This window comes from Centruroides vittatus, unplaced genomic scaffold (genome assembly GCF_030686945.1).
Source record: "Centruroides vittatus isolate TY-2023 unplaced genomic scaffold, ASM3068694v2 contig_958, whole genome shotgun sequence".
In the NCBI taxonomy this organism is placed as follows: Eukaryota; Metazoa; Arthropoda; class Arachnida; order Scorpiones; family Buthidae; genus Centruroides; species Centruroides vittatus.
The window spans coordinates 432989-452142 of NW_027122637.1; the positions used below are offsets into that span (position 1 = coordinate 432989).

The 19154-nt window shown below is 35.0% G+C and overlaps 1 protein-coding gene across 2 annotated transcripts in view; it reads left to right on the forward strand.

Annotated features, from left to right (window-relative positions):
• The first annotated feature begins 5784 nt into the window (after positions 1 to 5784).
• The window catches only part of LOC136985292 (ATP-dependent DNA helicase Q1-like), a 52019-nt gene continuing 38649 nt past the window's right edge, over positions 5785 to 19154 (forward strand). For both annotated transcript variants that reach the window (XM_067282539.1, XM_067282540.1), the window contains exons 1-2: positions 5785 to 5902; positions 8004 to 8174. In XM_067282539.1, coding sequence (XP_067138640.1) covers positions 5893 to 5902; positions 8004 to 8174 — 181 coding nt within the window. In that variant the 5' untranslated portion in view covers positions 5785 to 5892. The remainder of the gene's footprint in view (positions 5903 to 8003; positions 8175 to 19154) is intronic.

Genomic DNA, 19154 nt, shown 5'->3' on the forward strand with positions numbered 1-19154 from the left:
TTCTACATTTTGCATGTGACAGACCGATTGAACTAAATATCGAATCCCTGTTTGTGTTCCCAAGAACCTGAAAAGAAACGTGGACATATTCAATTTTAAAACCCCTTTTTCGGCTTTTTCAGAAATGGAAATGGAATATGGTGATTGTTATGAATTGCTCAGTCTACAAACATAAAATGTTTGCGTACCGACAAATGTAATTTAAATGTTCAAATCGAATTAAATACAACACCAAATGTTCGTAAACGTTGCACAAAAAAAAGGAAAGAAATGTAGCATAGAACTTAAATGTAAAAGTTAAAATTGTCGGAAAAATTTATAATTTGTTAAAAATTTGTTATTCGATGTAACCGTGATTGTTATTTGATCATTTGTAGAAACCTTCGGATATAGTCATGTGATGTCACGCGAAACCAAACGGGCGCGAGAAAAGCAAGCGGAGAATGAACTGACAGCGTACAACGCTCTCAGGTAAAATGTCGCTACTCCACAGCAACATTTTAAAAATGGCGGAGAGCCCTGTGAAGCTTCGGAAGTGGGCCTACTATTTGTGCAAATAAGAAAATTTTTTTTTGTAATTTTTGTATAGAAGCAAATAATAATAATTGTTGTTATTATAAATTAACGTTGTAAAAAGAAACCGTCAGACAAGAAAAAAAATAGTTAAACGAAAAGTGAATATTACATGTCCATAAAAGGACATGTCTGTAGAAATTTCTGAGAAAGTTATTCTTCTCAGGTTGAAACAATAGATGAATTTGAGTACTTAGATCGAACATCTTCGGTAGGAATCGAATTGTCAGTCGATGTTGACTCATCCGACGACCGGGGTTCCGATCTCGTTACAATGCGTAACGAGGGGGGGGACCAATTAGAGAGCGGAGGCAAATCGACATCGACCTATCGGAATGTTCGATCTGGGACTCAAAAGAAAGTTATAAAAACCCTGAGAAAAAGGGATGTGACGTTCTCTCGGTCATTAGTTCTCTCGGTTCTTGGCTCTTAGAGCTTTGTCTCGCGATTTTACGACGGGGTTTTTTTCCCGTGATCTTCGGCAGTTGGATTACATCTCTTTTGGAAGGTCACCCACTCCCTTGGATTTGTCACCTGTAATCGGAATCGTCCCTACGTCCGGAACTTTCCCTCGAGAAGCTGAACAGTGCGCCCCGGGGCCATCATACTCCTGCGAAACATCGGAGGACTTTTCTTGTGGACTTTCGATTCCGAGAGAAGGCCCAGAAGACTCGAACGCCGCCGCTGATAAAAGTATATTGTAGTTGTAAGCACCTTTTGTTATATAAACGGGTTACGAATGAAAACCTGTCTCTTGAGAGTTTCTTTCACTCCCACACGTGGATCGTGACCGCGCGACATTCTGACTAACGCAGTCGTTCGGCAAACCTCACACACCGCACATACTGACAAAATTACACGAGTTTGAGAAAGAGATAAGAAACAATATTAATTCCCGAATAACACAGATAGAAATAGACTACCCTACAGTCGAGGCGATTAAGATGTCGGCTTACCGTTCTGGGAGACTCGGATCGAATCAGGGAGAGCGACTCTGGAAATTATTTAAGTGTCTCGGATATGTCGGACCTCGTCCCTTACCACCCGGCCGAATTCTCCATGAGTCTGGAAGAAAGGCCCTTTTTAGAGGGGGGAAGTCAAAAATGAAAACAAGTAGTGTAGAAATATAAAAGTTATGAAATAGGTTTGATCCTATTTAATTTATAAAAGATTAACAACGACGAATCCACTATTAACTTTAGAGACAAATTTCAAGAAAGCTTTTCGAATAAAGACTAGGCCTACATTTGAATACTATTACTTTCTGAAAAGGTCATAGACAAAATAATTCTCGCAAAACTTCATACACCTTCTTTAGGTTTATCTGATTGGACTATATCTACTTTCTACGGTGTCGGGCAAAATATTGTTGAGCCTTTGTATAGAAAATCGTGTAATTTGAATCATGTTTTGCTTTTATTACTTTGTTAATACAAAGTGAAAAAAACATCGAAATGTATTTAATAAAAAACAATAGAAAACTTATATTTAATAAAAACACAGAAGTGCATGATCAAACCGTTAACAAAGGCTGACAGTTTACAAATGATGTCTTGAAAATTATTCAACAAACTGCTCTTTCGGTATTCGTACTAGGAGCATCATTGTCGATTGCTGTTTTTACTTTTCCGGCTGTTACATATAACAACGGAAAGTATGGCAATTAGTCAAAAATGACACCCAAGATTTTTACATTTTTGGACTAGGGCATCTTGAAACCTCGAGAAATGCAAAAATATTTGAATTTTTTTTCTATATGTATAGATGTTAGTGTGTGGGAGGGGCACAATTTTGTTCACCCTGTTTGAAGTTTAATAACTCCTGTGCTTTTTGTCGTTGAAATAAATTAATCAACATGGCAAAATACGCAACCTTTTTCTTTACCAGTCTAAATGTTATATTTCTCATTCTTGACTTAGTTGAATGTATCTGTATAGTTATATATTACCCAATATACTCGTATATCATGTACAACATTTTTATTAAACTAATTTGTTTGTGTAGGAATGTACTTACTATTTTTTTTCATACGTGCTTACCAAATACCATTGCCATCATCAAACAAGTCAATAAATGTGAATTTATATTATATATTCAGTAGATCCGTCAAATTTTAATGTTTAATTAATTTTTAAAATCGTTTCATTTTGTATTTTTAAAAACTAATCAGAATCGTCGTCATTATTACTTTCCTGGCTGTTATACAGTACAGTAGACACCCCTATAACACGGTAGATACGTTTTGTGTTATATGAATCCGTGTTGTACGAGTCACTTAAATACATGAGCCAATCACAGCCCGGCACGTGTGCAGTTTAGGGCTACGGCTATTTGAAAAGTTTTCTTCCATAAAATTAACCGATTCTAGACTAATTTGACTCAACATTTCCAAAACATGTATAATTTTTTGGGAATAATCCATTTAACTATGCTATAAACAAAAAATTGTAGGATTACTTACCGAGTATGCACCGTTCGACGACGCCATTGCTTAAGTTTGTTTTTATAGCGGAGCGGCTCATCGAACGGCGGGCGCGTGTTTCCTGATCAGCGAATTTTTCGCAGAAAAATAACTTAACTTTGGAGACATCATTAATAGTTGAATAATAAATCTTTTTTAGTAGGTCCAGTGCTGGTTTAAACTCAATGGTTTGTACAATATCTGCTATTGGTCCAGATTCGACCAATCCTGTCGCGACACGAGTCGGCGATGACGTTTCACCGTGTTATACGAGTCTCTTTTAGCGTGTTATACGAATACAATCGCAATTTTTTCGCCGTGTTATACGAATCCGTGTTATATAAACCCGTGTCATGGGGTCTACTGTATAGGCCTATAACAAAGGAAAAGAATGACGATCAGTCAAAAAATGATTTCCCAAGATTTTTATTCTTTTGGACTCGGGAAGCCTTAAAACAGAGAAGTGCAAAAGCATTCGGGGGTTTTTCTGTACGCACGGATGTTAGAATGTGTATCAATCAATTTAGTTCAACCATTTTAAAGTTTAATAACTCCTGTGTTAACCATCCGACTCCAATTCAAGATCGTCCTCCCATATAGTCTAACATTCGTACATACAGAAAAAAAACCCACAAGTTGTGCATATCTCGACATTTCGAAGTGTTCCGAGTCCAAAAATGCAAAAATTTGGAGTGAGATCATTTTTGACCGATCACTACACTTTTCCTCTCTTATATATAACAGATGGAAAAGTAAAAATTATCGAATACATATATATATATTTACTATGTCATTACTTGGAAGAGTATTTTAGCTTTGGAATAAAAAAATTTCTACGTTTTATCTTTATCAGAACTATATTTATTGAAGATTATATTCTGAAGTCACGTGATGACGTCAGAATTTTCGGGCCTACTTTGTTAACAAGTCCCCCCTGGTTTGAGTCGGAGTCGTGTAAAAATCTACCGATTCCACAGCCCTAATAAAATCTAAAATATAGCTAAATTCGAGATAACACAATCTAGATTTATTAATATACCACTTATCTAATCGACTAAATCTCAAATCTAGATTCAGATGAGAAAAATAGATTCTAAAGCGACAATCCTGCCCAACACGTGCTATAGACTTAGATGTTTTGACTTAAAATGGTGATCGATAGTACCAGTCGTTGCCATCAAGAGCATTGTATCTAAAGTCACAGCCACTCTATGTAGTATATTCTGGCTCGTTGACTTGGCTACATATAGTACAATATTTCATAGTTTGTTTCGGCCTAATAAACGCCATTAGAAATGAATAGATTCAGAGCTGTTTTGGTCCAAAATTCAAAGTAGTTTACTCGGTAAAGGACGGACAGAATTTAGTTTATTTTCGAAAATGTCAAATTAGATATACACACGGAAGAGGTACAAATTTAGAAACGTATAATTCAAAACTAATTTAAACTAGGAGATCTTCGCCACCCCCATTGAAGCGAAGCGATGGCTCGAGAACTCGTGTTAAATCAATGGAGGCCGTGAGTTAAAGCGACTATTCACTCTTCATAAGCAGTCAATTCTTATCTTTGTTCTAAAACTTCCTTACCTTACATAATAAAGGTCGACGCGGTAGGGTTATTTACAAGTGCCACTTTTAATATAGTTTAAAATAAACCTACATTTAACAAAACAAAAACCCACCAAAATAATTAATAGAACTCAATCGGAATTTTTCCCATAGACTTACAATGGGGATCCGAAATATACTATCGTTATTAATTGTTTTTTGAAAAGAATTTTTGTATAAGGTATAATACGTTAAGATATGTAGGGTCAATTTTTCCAGAAAAATAGGGAAAAAATTGGCATAAAAAAATTTGGCGAAAGCTTGGTCATATTTCGAATGTCGGGTAGCACGCGCTCGTTTGTTTACGTTTTTACAATGAAAAATTTTCTCATTGATTTGACATGAGATGACCTTTCCCCCCGAAATCTCCCATTTTAGGTCGAACTTTAACATTCGACCTCCGTCACGACCTATAATAATCAAACTGTCTGCAAGAATAACGATGATACAATTAAATGTTTTTGCAGTGTCCTAACAGAAAACTGGAAAAAATAATTTTTCTCGGCTTTCTACTCGCCTCGTATCCTTAATTTCCGAACATGCCTGGTATATAAATAAATACAGTAGAGCATCGTTTATCCGAAAACCGGTTAACCGAAAGATTTCCAGTCGGACTGTGTCGTGCTGAGTCGAACGTTTTTGACACTAGATTAACTTCTAAAGTATAATTTTTTTGTTTTTATATTTTTCAATATATTTATTTTGTTTGTACAAAATAAAGAAATAATTTTTAACGATACAATAGCCTCGATTATTATTATAAAAATTTTTGTTAGGCTTAAAATCGACGAAAATTCTACACGAAGAGACACGCAACGGAGAAAAATTTCATCATCGGATAGGTTAATATATTTTTTCGTACATAATCGGTTATCCGAACAATTCCAGTCCACCCAATTGATTCGGATAAACGACGCTCTACTGTATATACCGTATTTTAGAGACTATAAGACGCACCTTAATTTTTAAGCAGTTTTTAAAAAAATACCTATAAGATGCTACGGACTATAAGACGCACCTGAATTTTGGAGGCAATTTTTCGAAGAAAAAAGTGCGTCTTATAGTCCGTAAAATACGGTAAATAAAAACATGTTTTTATATTTACTCACTAGAGGGCATTTTTCAGAAAACCATGCTTTAGTATGGAGTCATATACGAACGAGAGCGCGAAACTATGGCATTAAATTCTGAAAGTAATTGTGATCGTTTCTGATTTTCTACAGAATATATTTGTTTATTACACGTCGGAAATGTCTTCGGGTAAGAAAAAGTATCGTTTATTTATTTTCCTTTTCGCCGATGATGATTTGACAATTTATAAATTTTGACAAAACGAAAACATAATGATTATCTTTGGTTTCTAAATAAACACTTATTATCCTCTGTCCGTACACGTGTTTTACCGAAGATAACGACAAATGCAATAAATATGTATATATAATATAATAATAATAATAATAAACATTAATAACGATGTTTTTATTTCTATATTAGTGGAATTATAAATTTATAATTTGAAGAGGATGTGTATGTAATAGGTAAAGTGATCAACTTTTCTATATTTAAAATCAGACATGTTTTTATTTCTCGACCGTGAAAATAAAGGCTCGATTCAAGCTCCAAATGAGATGGTTGGGATTTTAACAGAGCTGTAGTCCATATCTGTAGCAGCAAAAAAGTCAAAGGAACCATATTTCTCCTGCAACCCTTTGCAAGATACAACCTTCCAAAATCGGCCTACTTTCTGGGCAGGGACACAATTGGAAGTCGTGCTGTGCACTCTGCTAAGACTTGCATTTAACTGTTTAGCCCATCTGATTATGCCAGCTTTGAATAGTTCACTTGACTGTTCGTGAAGTATTTGATGTTATATAGTTTTACAGGTGAGATACTAGCGATAGCAAGCACCTCAGAGCATGGAGAATAGGCAGCAATACTGTTTCTAGGTAAAAACTGTTTTTGGTCAGTAGAAGTTAATGCATTTCTTCTTTATGTTATAGGCACTGGTTAGTGTTATGGTTCCCAGTGCCACATACAAACATGATGTCTGCAACCAAGATGGTGACTGGAACTGTTGCATTGGGTTTAGTATTTAGAGGCTAATATCTTGCAAAGGATCGCACGTAGGGGTATCTTTGACTTTTTTGCTCCTAAGATTATGGTCTACAGCTCTGTAAGGTCCCAGCAGGGTCATTCAGATCTGCAATTTTACCATTTTAGTAAATGAACATTTCTATATGTATACAGAAGTATATACTATAACATTATTGTTTGCATTAATTAATATTAAATATTGCATTAGGGGCATGGCATTCTCATTTGAAAATCCCAATAATGCTAAAATAAATGCATAAAATAATGCTAAAGATCAATATATAATTAAAACTTTCATGATGTTTTGCAGAATTCATTCAATTATTAATATAAATGTAAGCATATTTAAATATTAATTAATTTAGTCTAAAATTTCTAATGTATTTTAGACACCACTAAATAGATATTTCATTGTATTAAAATATAATAGATTATCTGTTCAGAGGTTGTACTGGTATTCTGAATAAGTATCTTGCAGTTAATGATACTTTATTAAAGGCATTAAAATTTCCTACTCTTATGATATATACAACCACAACTAATATTGTCTGTATGATGATATGTTGGATTGGAGACTTATAATGTAATCGTAGAGAAAAGGCAGGGTTTGAGAGAAAGATTGAAAAACTCCTCTTGCTTGTAGCCATTTTAGGTGGAAGAGACATAATGTTTGCTGGGGAACTGCTTGGCATTTTTTCCTTCTAAATCTTTGCAACTTTAAAATCAGTACAAAATTTGGTATGTATTTGAAATTGGAACACAAGCTCAAAAATTGGTACTATACTGATTAAGTCAGCAGGCTATATCTGGTTGCTTTTTCCATTTCTTCTTTATGTTATGAAATTTTATGTATGCAATATCATTCTTATTCCACTTAATTCACAAATAATTAAAAATAATGAGTTGTAATTAAATATACATATTTTTTTATTCATATAAACATTAGGTTGTGTGTGTGTGTTGTAAACCTGTATTAATATAATATAAATATAGTATTTGCAGATTGCTAATTATATATAAGAAAAATAATGGATTATCATCATATCAGAATAGATAGAAAGATGATCTTATAAGCCTAAGATAATGAATCTAATTTTTACTTATTCGTTAATTTTATTACTTTATTTGGATCTAATTTATTTTTATTACATAATATTTGATTACTTTATAGTTTTGAATTTTATTTATTTATGATATAAATCTTAAAAATATGTAATTATTTTAAACAGAATTTATCATAATTTGAAATTTGTTTTTAAATTTACAGATATTGAAGATGAGTTAAATGATGTTGAAGAACAACTTCAACAATTGGAACAGGAAATTCATATTTTGTTGAACAAACAACAAGAATTGCAACAAAAACGAGAAAAGTTAAAGCAGAAGTTACAGTTAAAAGCTTCAGAAGAATTATCAAAAGTTGATTGGGAACATAATGGTAGCTTCATGCACTATAGTTTTTTTATATGTTACTGATAATCTTTATAATATAAATCCTAATCCCTATTTTAAAATTTATTTATAATTACATTTTGTATTTATATGAATCAGCAGTGCCCATAGATTATAAAATATGGGAGGCACAAGCTATAAAAAATGGCATCGTATGTACCATTGTATAAAATATACAGTATATATATATATACTGTATATTATATAAAATATTAACACATTTAACACAGTTAATTAGTTACTATATGTTACTGCATATATCAAAATTATGTTAATCAAATACAATGGTATCTTGGTACTTGACTGAACAATCACAAGCCACTAGAACAAAATTTTTACTATAATTTTGTCATCAGTAAAAGAGTCTTTTGTGATAAAAATGAGTAAAGGTTTAATTTTATTTTTAAATTAGTAACTAATTTAAAAATAAAATGAAACCTTAGAACTCCCTTGGAGATTAAGAAAAGGGCAACCTGACAACAAAGAAGGGCACATGCCCGAAGTGCCCCTGATGTGAATGTTTCGATAGTTAACAGTTAATATGAAATAGCCCAAAGTGATATTTTTAATCAAAAGTACTGTACATTAATTACATTATTTACATAAGGACATTTATTTCAATCAGAACCATAAATTAAGATTTATCACTTCAGAAGAAAAGAAACTATTGATGTTAGATTCGAGTCAACTATAAAACAATATAGAAAAAAAAGTCTAGAAAAATTAAAAAATAAAACTGTATACAAATATGTTTATAGCAGGGGTGAGCAACCTTTTTAATCAACGGGCCAATTTAAATTCTAAAATTTTTTGGCGGGCCGCACATAAAGTAATACTTATTAATAATTTACAAAACTTTATTTATAATAAACATTAGAATAAAAAAATATAAAATTTAAAAAAAGTAAAGATTTCATATACAAATTTTAATGCAAAATAAAAATGAACAAGAAAAGAACAGAAAAACGAATTTACTTGAAATTTTTAATGAGAAATTTGGCACTGTTTTTTTGATACAAGCTGATCAATATCAGCCGGAATTGATGACGTAGCTACACGTACGCAGCTTTCTAATCGTGCATCACTCAGTCTTGATCGGTGGTCATTTTTGATTAATTTCATGGTTGAAAATAATTGTTCGCAAACATACGTACTTCCGAACAGAGACATCATTTGCTTTGCATTTTTCTTCAAAAGCGGAAATTTCTCAGGGCTCACATAAGATTTATAAAAATTTTTGATGTTTACTGAGAAAAATACATTTTTTAAATCGGTATTATTCTGTATGTCAATCACTTCCATTTGAAAGTCTTCGGGAACTGTATCCACATCGATATTAAATGGCGAGGAAAACATTTTCATGGAAACCGCTGTCTTCTCAGCTTTGAACATTTGGAATCGTAATTGAAATTCGTTGATTAAAATGTCTATATATTGTGCGTATTTTTGAGAAGTAGTAACGTTTTTCTAAATGTGGAAAGTGAGACACATTATTCTGCAAAAGATGCTGTTTCCACAATTTTAATTTGCGCTCAAAGCCCTGAATTTTATCATACAAATTGTGAATAAACTGTCCTTTGCCTTGAAGTTCCACATTAAGATCATTGAGATGCTGAGTCATGTCGATAAGAAACCCAAAATCGCACTTCCATTCTTTATTACCAAAATGAGGAAAGGCATATCCCTTCATATCCAAGAACAATTGTATTTCGCTTTTTAAGTTGTATACTCTTTTTAGCATTGCACTTCTACTAAGCCAACGTACCTCGGTATTAAAAACCACATTGCCATATTCAGTTTCTAAATCTATCAGGAATTCTTTAAATTCACAGTGATTGAACGCGTGCGACTGTATAAAATTGATTAGTTTAATTATTGGTACTGTGACATTTGGCAAACTCAATCTTTTCGCACACAAATTTTCCTGGTGAATTATGCAGTGGTTAACGAATATTTCCCTTCCTGCGACCTTCTTAATGTCTTGAAATAGCCTTCCCGATACTCCTACCTCCATGCTTGACATTGCTCTCGTGCTCCATCTGTCGATATACCAATAATCTTTTCTAATGAAATTGAAAAATTTTCCAACACAGACATAGTTCATCATACAGGTTTTTGCCGGTTGTGGTCCCTTGCATTGGAATTAGTGAACACAATTCTTCGGTAATATTAAATTTGGTGTCAATACCACGTAAAAATATAGCCAGTTGTGCTGTATCGCTAATATCGCAACTCTCATCAAGTGCCAAAGAACAGTATTCGAATTTTGCAATGCGTTCACGAAGCGTTGTTGCTATGTTCTCGGACAAGTCTTCAATTCTCCTTGCAATGGTGAATCTTGATAAACTAATGTTTGAAATAATATTTATTTTATCAGGAAATGCTATTTCTGCAACAGCAGTCAGACATTCTTTTATCATCTCTCCATCCACAAAGGGTTTCATTTTTTTTGCCAATATTTGACTGACAACAAAACTAGCCTTTACTGCCGTATTTGGTAAAATAGCTTGATTTTTATAAATAGCCTGTTGGTTTCCCAAGTTTTTCTCCATTTGATTAAACTTATCTATCTGGAGTTGTCCTGTTAAGTTTTTATATTGTTGTTCATGTTTTGTATCGTAATGCCTTTTTATGTTATATTCTTTTAATGTCGACACAGTCTCTGAGCATATTAAGCATGTAACTCACCGTTTTCGGAAACAACAATAGGTTACATAATAATGAGGCAAGTACCAGACCAGGACTTTATTTAAAACTAATAATTTCCACAAACCACAGACAATATCAAAATCTTGTACAGCTTTCTCATAATAAAGAAAACGTTTTATCTCCTCCTCAAGCTATAAATAATGTACAGCCAAACACAATTTCCTCGAACTTATCACTGACGTTTACCACCTTGGTCACCTGAAGCTCTCTCTCCTTTTGGTCCTGGCTGTTCCGCTTTTAATTGTTCATCCAGTGTAGCTCCGCACTGTCTAATTTACATAGGATGATGTTCCAGGATCGGGCAACGATGCAAACTAAGTTAAAAATTTTCGTTTTTTTTTGTTCTTTTGGTCATTGGTGCTTGGGAGTTTGTCCGTAACAACAAAAAAAAAGGAACCAAGAAAAAGAAAAGAACAAAATAAAAATAACGCCCCAAAACAAGAATTAATGATCGGACATTGACTCCTTTACACCCCTCCCCTCTTAAAAAAAAAAGAAATACTGGATATTTCTTTTATAGGGTTTGAAAAATATTATATACCAGTAAGGGTGCCCGTCCTGGTGCCGTAATATTGGTAATAAAGCTGTTGTTGTAGATATTTGTCGATGAGGAGGAGATTTACAGTTTCCTAACATCGATGATTGACAATAAATTGTAACCATTATCGGTGCTATTGTTTTCTTTATTCATTTCTTAGACCTCCGTTTGGCAGTCTGTCGGTAGTCTATTTTCTTTCGGGGCCGGAGTCGTCGGGGTGCTGGTGACGTCTGATCAAGAGGAACTGGTGATACGGTTGGAAATAAGTTGTATTTCTTAAGGTTTGATATATGATGTCGTCCATGTTTGGCTCCTGTAGCGGGGTCCTGTAGTTCGTAGACTAATGGCGATATCACCTTGGAAATTTCATAAGGTCCAGACCATTTCGGGGCAAATTTTGCACTAAAACGTTTGGGAGAACAAGAAATTGGATGAGTTTTTAATAATACAGGTGTACCCACCTTATATGAGAGTGGCTGCCGTCTTAGATTATACGTTCTTTCTTGTTGGCGTTGAGCCTTTCTTATGTTTCTCTGTGCTTGTTCTAGAATCTTTTGAAGTTCGTCATATTTTTCTTCTACACTTTGAGGTTGGTTAGGCAGATTTATGAGACGATCCCAAGGAAGTGTTATGTCTCTGCCGAGGTGTAATTTCGAGGGTGTAAATTTCGTAGAATCTTGTACACTGGTACGTACAGCAAGAGCTAACTTCTGGAGGTGTAGATCCCAATCCCTATGGTTTTTCTTTACGTATGCTGCGATCATTCTGCCTAAGGTTCTATTCACTCGCTCCGTGAAGTTCGACTGTGGGTGATAAGGAGTAGTTAATATGTGGTTTATAGCTAGTTTCTCACATACCTCACTCATAAGTCTTGAGATGAATTGGGGTCCGTTGTCGGATACTAGATTTTTCGGCATGCCGTATCGGCAACAAAATTCATTAACAAAACAATTTACAACAGTAGGTGCTGTAATGTCTTTTAGTGGGAATAATTCCACCCATTTGCTAAAGTAATCAACTATTACGAGCATATAGGCATTACCTCTTTTAGATCTAGGATACGGTCCTACTATGTCAATACCTACTTTCTCCCCTGGTTCTGACGTTTTCGTACTTTGCAGGAACCCTGCAGGTTTTTGTTGTATCCATTTAGTAGTTTGGCAGGTGTGGCAGCTGGATACATATCGTTTAATCTCCTTATTCATACCGGGCCAATAACATCTTTGCCCGATTTTTTTGACCGTTTTTCTCGATCCGAGGTGCCCTGCCGTCGGATGATCGTGTAATTCATTTAATACTGCTGGCCTGAGTGCCTTTGGAATTACGGGTCGCGGGCATCCTCTGTCGTTTTTCCTACGATGGTAATGTAATAAATCATCAATAATTTCATAGTGTCGTGACTTACCAATTAATTCGGATGCCATTTTTGGATCTGAGGGTAAATCCCCCTCCTGTAAGTATTTATACAACTCCTTCCATTCGGCGTCGTTTCGCTGTGCCTGGATTATTTCCTCTCTATTAGTGATACTTACGATGGTTAGTAACTTCGTAGAAAGATCCGTTTCCTTTACGTTGTCCACTTCGAGTGGTAAGCGAGATAAAGCATCCGGAAGCTGGTTATCTTTGCCACCCCTGTGTCTAATAGAAAAGTTAAATTCTTGTAGGCGTAATGCCCACCTCATTAGCCTACCTGAAAGGTTTTTCGAACTCTGTAGCCATCGCAGAGCTGCGTGATCGGTAACTACTGTGAAGTCCGTCCCATCAAGGTATTCGCGGAACTTTTCCACAGCCCACACGATGGCGAGGCATTCCAATTCAGTCGTTGTATAATTTCTCTCAGCTTTTTGAAGGGTTCGGCTTGCATAGGCTATGGGGCGGTCTTGACAGAGGACAGCTCCAAGTCCTACGGTGCTGGCATCGGTGTAGAGTACAAATGGGACGTTGGGTTCAGGTAGCTGTAAAACAGGAGCAGTTATAAGGTGCTCTTTTAATAATTGGAAGGATTTCTCACAGTCGGGACTCCAATTCCATTTGATACGTTTTCGTCGCAGACAGTACAGTGGTTCGGCTATAGTTGCATAATGTGGAATAAAGCGGCTGTACCAACTACACATACCTAAAAACGTGCTTAGCTGCTTCGTGTTGTTAGGTTGTGGAAATTGTCTGACTGCTTCCACCTTACCTTGGTCTGTGGACAACCCTTTTTCAGTTACATGGAACCCTAAGTAATGTACATCGGGTCGACAAAAATGACTTTTGGTTAGTTTGATTGTCAGGCCTGCCTCCGACAGTCGCCGCAGAACGTTCTCAAGGTGTTGAAGGTGGTCTGAAAAGGTAGACGAGTAGATAATTATGTCATCTAAATATACCTCGCAATAGCGGGACCTCATTCCATTCAGGATTTTATTCATCAGGCGTTGAAAAGTTGCCGGTGCGTTTTTTAATCCGAATGGCATTACTAAAAACTCGTAGAGTCCTTCGCTAGTAATGAAGCTTGTCTTGGCCCTATCGCCCTCTTTTACCGGTACTTGCCAGTACCCTGACGACAAATCCAGTGTAGTAATGAATTTGGCCTTTTTTAGCGACTTCAACAAATCTGAAATGATAGGTAAAGGAAATCTATCTGTTACTGTTATACTATTTAACTTACGATAATCTACACACAGTCTCCAGTCTCCCGTCTTCTTCTTCACCATCACTACAGGCGACGCCCATGGCGAATTGGAAGGTCTGATTATCCCTTCTTTTAGCATTTCTGCTATTTGCCTTTGCATTTCTTTTTGCTTTACAGGCGAATACCTATACGGTCTGCTCGAAACTGGAGGGGCATCCCCCGTCTCGATGGCATGTTCTACGTAGTTGGTGAGTCCAGGGTGGTCACTAAAAATATGTGAGAATTTATTCAAAACAGTTTTTAGTTTTGTTAACTCTTCTCCTTTCAATGGCGTCTGCAATTCCTTTAAGTTGTATTTAATCCCTACCCCTGTCTCGGGGATAGTAATTTCCATTTCTGAGTTACTAAAATCCAACACTGCCTTATATTTCTGTAGGAAGTCTCTTCCGAGCAGGCATGGAAGTAAAAGTCCGTCAATCACAACGAGTTCATGGGACAATAAGGTGCCATTTAATCGAAGGTTGGCCACAAATCTGCCCTTTGTTTTATAATACCTGCCCTTTATGGCTAATTTAATATCAGGGCCTGGGCGAAGAATTATCCCCGGAGATTTTCGAATAATTTGGCGCCATATGTCCGCACTTATTAACGAATGGTCCGCACCAGTGTCAATTCTAGCACTAGTCATTATATCGTTAATAATCAATGTTAGTCCTGGTAAGTTTGTTTTAGTTTTTAGTATTAGCCCCAGTTGAGAGGATTTTTCATACCTCGAGGACCAAGCCCCCCTTCTTGGCCTCGGTATTAGTTTAACTTCCGGGTTCCCCTCTTACCTTGGTCCTGTATAGGGTCAGACGTTTTCGGAACTGTTTGGTATCCGGCTCGCTTATTTTGGGGGCAGTTCCTTGAATAATGCCCAGTAATTCCACAAGTATAACATCGTACCGGAACTCTATGGGTCGTCTGAGGCTTTCTTTCCGCACTAAGGGGTTGAGTTAGTGCGCGTTCAGGTAAACTTTCTCTCGAATTATCGGTTCGTTCCGCAGATCGGTGACTGGTCGGCTTTCTCCGAAATTCGTACTCCTTGGCAGTTCGCACTAAGTCATTAATAGAATAACAATGTCTAATTTCTAGATACTCACGTAAATTTAAAGGCATTTGAGTCGTTATACATTGGACGATTTCTTCGTCCCTGGAGTAGGGTTTCCACGCACGGTACAGCTGAACAGTGTCCCAAATGTACTGTTCGACACCAGACATACCATCATACGATTGGCTGAATAATTTCTTTGCTAGAGCGACTTCGTCTGTAAGAGGAGAATACAATTCTTTAAGTAAATGGGAAAAGAGAGGCCAGCTATTACCTACTCTTTTCCGTCCATCGTTTCTCCACCATTTAGCTGGAGAACCCTCTAATAAGAAGGCGGCTGTATCAACCCAACGATTAGCTGAGACCTGATTAACGAAAAAATATTGTTCCATATCTTGGATAAAGTCGGCCGCCGGGTATTCAGATGTCCCGTTAAATGTTTTAGATGGCGTAGGTTGAGCATTGACAATCACCACCGAGGTATTTGGTGTCACTGGTGGGAGGGGAGTAGATGTACCTGTTGGCGGCCTATTGGGAATGCTTCCCCCCGGACTGGTTTGGCTCACTTCCCTGGGATCGGGTCGGTTCTCGGCTGGCGGCTCCGCCTGCTTAAAAGATAAGGCAGAAGCGATACTTGCCATACTTTGCGTCAGTGCAGCGACTTGCTGCGATAACGTTGTCAGCTGGTTTTGTAAAGTCCTGAACTCTTCACGAGTAATGGAATCTTCCTCAGACATTATTTTCTCGTCCATACAAAACAAATACACTAACGGTTCGATCTGAAATAAACTCAAAAAAAAAACTTGCTTATGACCCATAAGGTCCCTGTTCGGGCGCCAGTTATGTAACTCACCGTTTTCGGAAACAACAATAGGTTACATAATAATGAGGCAAGTACCAGACCAGGACTTTATTTAAAACTAATAATTTCCACAAACCACAGACAATATCAAAATCTTGTACAGCTTTCTCATAATAAAGAAAACGTTTTATCTCCTCCTCAAGCTATAAATAGTGTACAGCCAAACACAATTTCCTCGAACTTATCACTGACGTTTACCACCTTGGTCACCTGAAGCTCTCTCTCCTTTTGGTCCTGGCTGTTCCGCTTTTAATTGTTCATCCAGTGTAGCTCCGCACTGTCTAATTTACATAGGATGATGTTCCAGGATCGGGCAACGATGCAAACTAAGTTAAAAATTTTCGTTTTTTTTGTTCTTTTGGTCATTGGTGCTTGGGAGTTTGTCCGTAACAACAAAAAAAAGGAACCAAGAAAAAGAAAAGAACAAAATAAAAATAACGCCCCAAAACAAGAATTAATGATCGGACATTGACTCCTTTACAAGCATACAGCTTTATCTTTGACGAAAGTGAAAAAATAATCAAATTTCCACTTTTCTTGGAAATGCCTGTGCTCATCCGCAACCTTCCGTTTTTTTGTTTGCTTTTCTGACATGCTATTATGGATTAAAAATTTGAAAGTTAAAAAAATTTGTAGGAAAACTTAATTTTGAATAAAAAAACTCTAATATTACCTTTTTGACAATAATATTGAACTCACGCCTTTCAAGAAACACAAGAATTGCTAAAATTGCTAGTTAACAGCTTACCAGTCTGACTGATTGTGTGACAGAAGCAAACACAAACAAGCACAGACGCGGCGCGTTCGTATTGCATGTTTGAACAAGTCGCCGACAAGTGAGTAACTCGTCACAAAAAATTGTTTCAGTTTAGTATGTACTACCATTTTATTATAATTAATTTTATAACAATATATTGATGGGAGAAAGTCGATAAAATAAATTCAATTATAGAAATGCTTGGCGGGCCGCATGAACATGTTTAACGGGCCGCAAGCGGCCCGTGGGCCGCGTGTTGCTCATCCCTGGTTTATAGCTTGATTATTTATTCAAAATAATTCTTTTATAAAAAAAATTAAGATAAGAAAAATATTGAATGAAGCATAAAAATTAAACATAATACAATAATCTTTTGTTTTCTGAATATATAGCATTTTCAGTTCTAGAATGATGCATATTGTTACAATATTCTGCATATCTATTTCTTCATTTAAAATTTATTCATAAAATTTAAAATCAAGCAAAGTGACATTAAATTATTTAATTTAATGACATCTACATGTCAATGTGGATAAGGGGTGCTGAAATTCTATTTTTCTTTTCTCTGTAAACCTTTTAAGTAAGTTTGAGAACGTTAATACTTTTAACATTCAAAGGTTTTCAATGATAATGACTTTTATTTATTTAATTTATTGTTACAAATGCATTTTATATATTTTTGTTTCCTCTTTAGTGCTAATTAAACAATCAATTTAATATATTTACTATTTCATAGTATTAAAATCATAATGATGCATCTAGTTATTTTTAAAAATAACAAGTAAAGATGCATCATTGTGTAATAAGATAGTAAAAGGTTATTTTAATTGTGTAAAATATCTGTATAACATTTTAATAAGAAAAAACAAGGAAAAAATATATTGAGTATCCTGTACCTTTTAATTTTTCTGCATTTGATACATCACCAGTTCACATTTCTGTATGGTAATTATTCAAACATATTTTTGTTTGAAAATGAATTTGGAAGCTTATAAATTCAGTTTCTAATTTATGACTTAAAAATATAGTTCTAAAGTTATATAATTCTAGTAAAGTATAAAATATCACTTAGCATTATAGTGCACAAATTTTTCTTAGTCTTGTATTACAGATCTTGCAACTAATAGTAACATTTATATATATATATATATATATATATATATGTTACAGTCAAAACCTGTTTTTAGTTAGAATGCGTTTTAACTAATTGAAACTAGTTTATACTGGATGTCTTTGTTAAAACCAGTTTTGTCTAGTTAAAACTAGTTTTAACTCAAATTTATTTCTGACTAGCAGTAAATTCTAGTTTTAACTAGACGAAATGGGCTTTAACAAAGACATCCAGTATAAACTAGTTAAAATGCATCCTAACTAAAAACTGGTTTTGACTGCAACATATAGAGTGATTCTGGGTAAGATGGTAAGCGGGGGAAGATGCCTACTTTTTGATATTTTCAAACGGTGACATCAGATATTGTCATGTTTGTATGATGAATCGTTGGGCCAATATTAAGTGCGGAAAGCTGTAGTTGGCTACTGTTACCTCGTTTTCTACATCTGAGAAAAATAAAAGCAAGATAAGAATGAAGTTTTTGTTGTGAAATGTTTCTAGAATCATTTTAAAACTAAAAATTAAAATAGAATTTATTAAAAATTGTGGAATTAATGTGTGATGTAGTTAAGGTTCTAAAGTTTCCATTGTGAGCTACCGCCGATCCTGATCAGACATGCTAGAACACGTACAACGTAGGCATCTTACCCTGACAAATGGAAAAGATGCCACATTTTTCATGGGGTAACATGCTTATTTTTTGTTAATTGAATTCCAATATGCCTATTTTTAATAAATTTTTGTTCTTGTTTTATTGCAGGATATGCATAGAAATTATATAAGGACTTCTCAAAAATGTTTTTGGACTGAAAAAAGCTTTCAGCTAGCTATAGAGCACGTTAGAACGGGCAGAAACTTAACAATACTTATACTGTGCTGTTATACTTACTATGAAGTACTTTGTACTACATATGCAATAAATTAAATTTGGTTAAGATATTCGAAAATTAATTTTATGCAATTATATTTGTTATCTTACCCTAATGGCATTTGGCATCTCACCCGCATACTTGGGGTGAGATGCCTAAAATACTAGACAGTAAAAAAGTCATCATTGCAAACATAATATACAATTATTTTTCATATACTCCAAAGTTTTATTTGAAAAACATGCTCAAAAATATGATATTTTTGTTAGAGGCCTCCAAAACCCAAATTATTGCTATAATTTCCTTAATAAGCAAAATGTTAGGCATCTTCCCCGAATCACTATCCATAACTTTATTTCTTCCAAACATATTTATGTAGCTAAAATTAGTTTTTACTAATGTTAAAAGTTAAAACT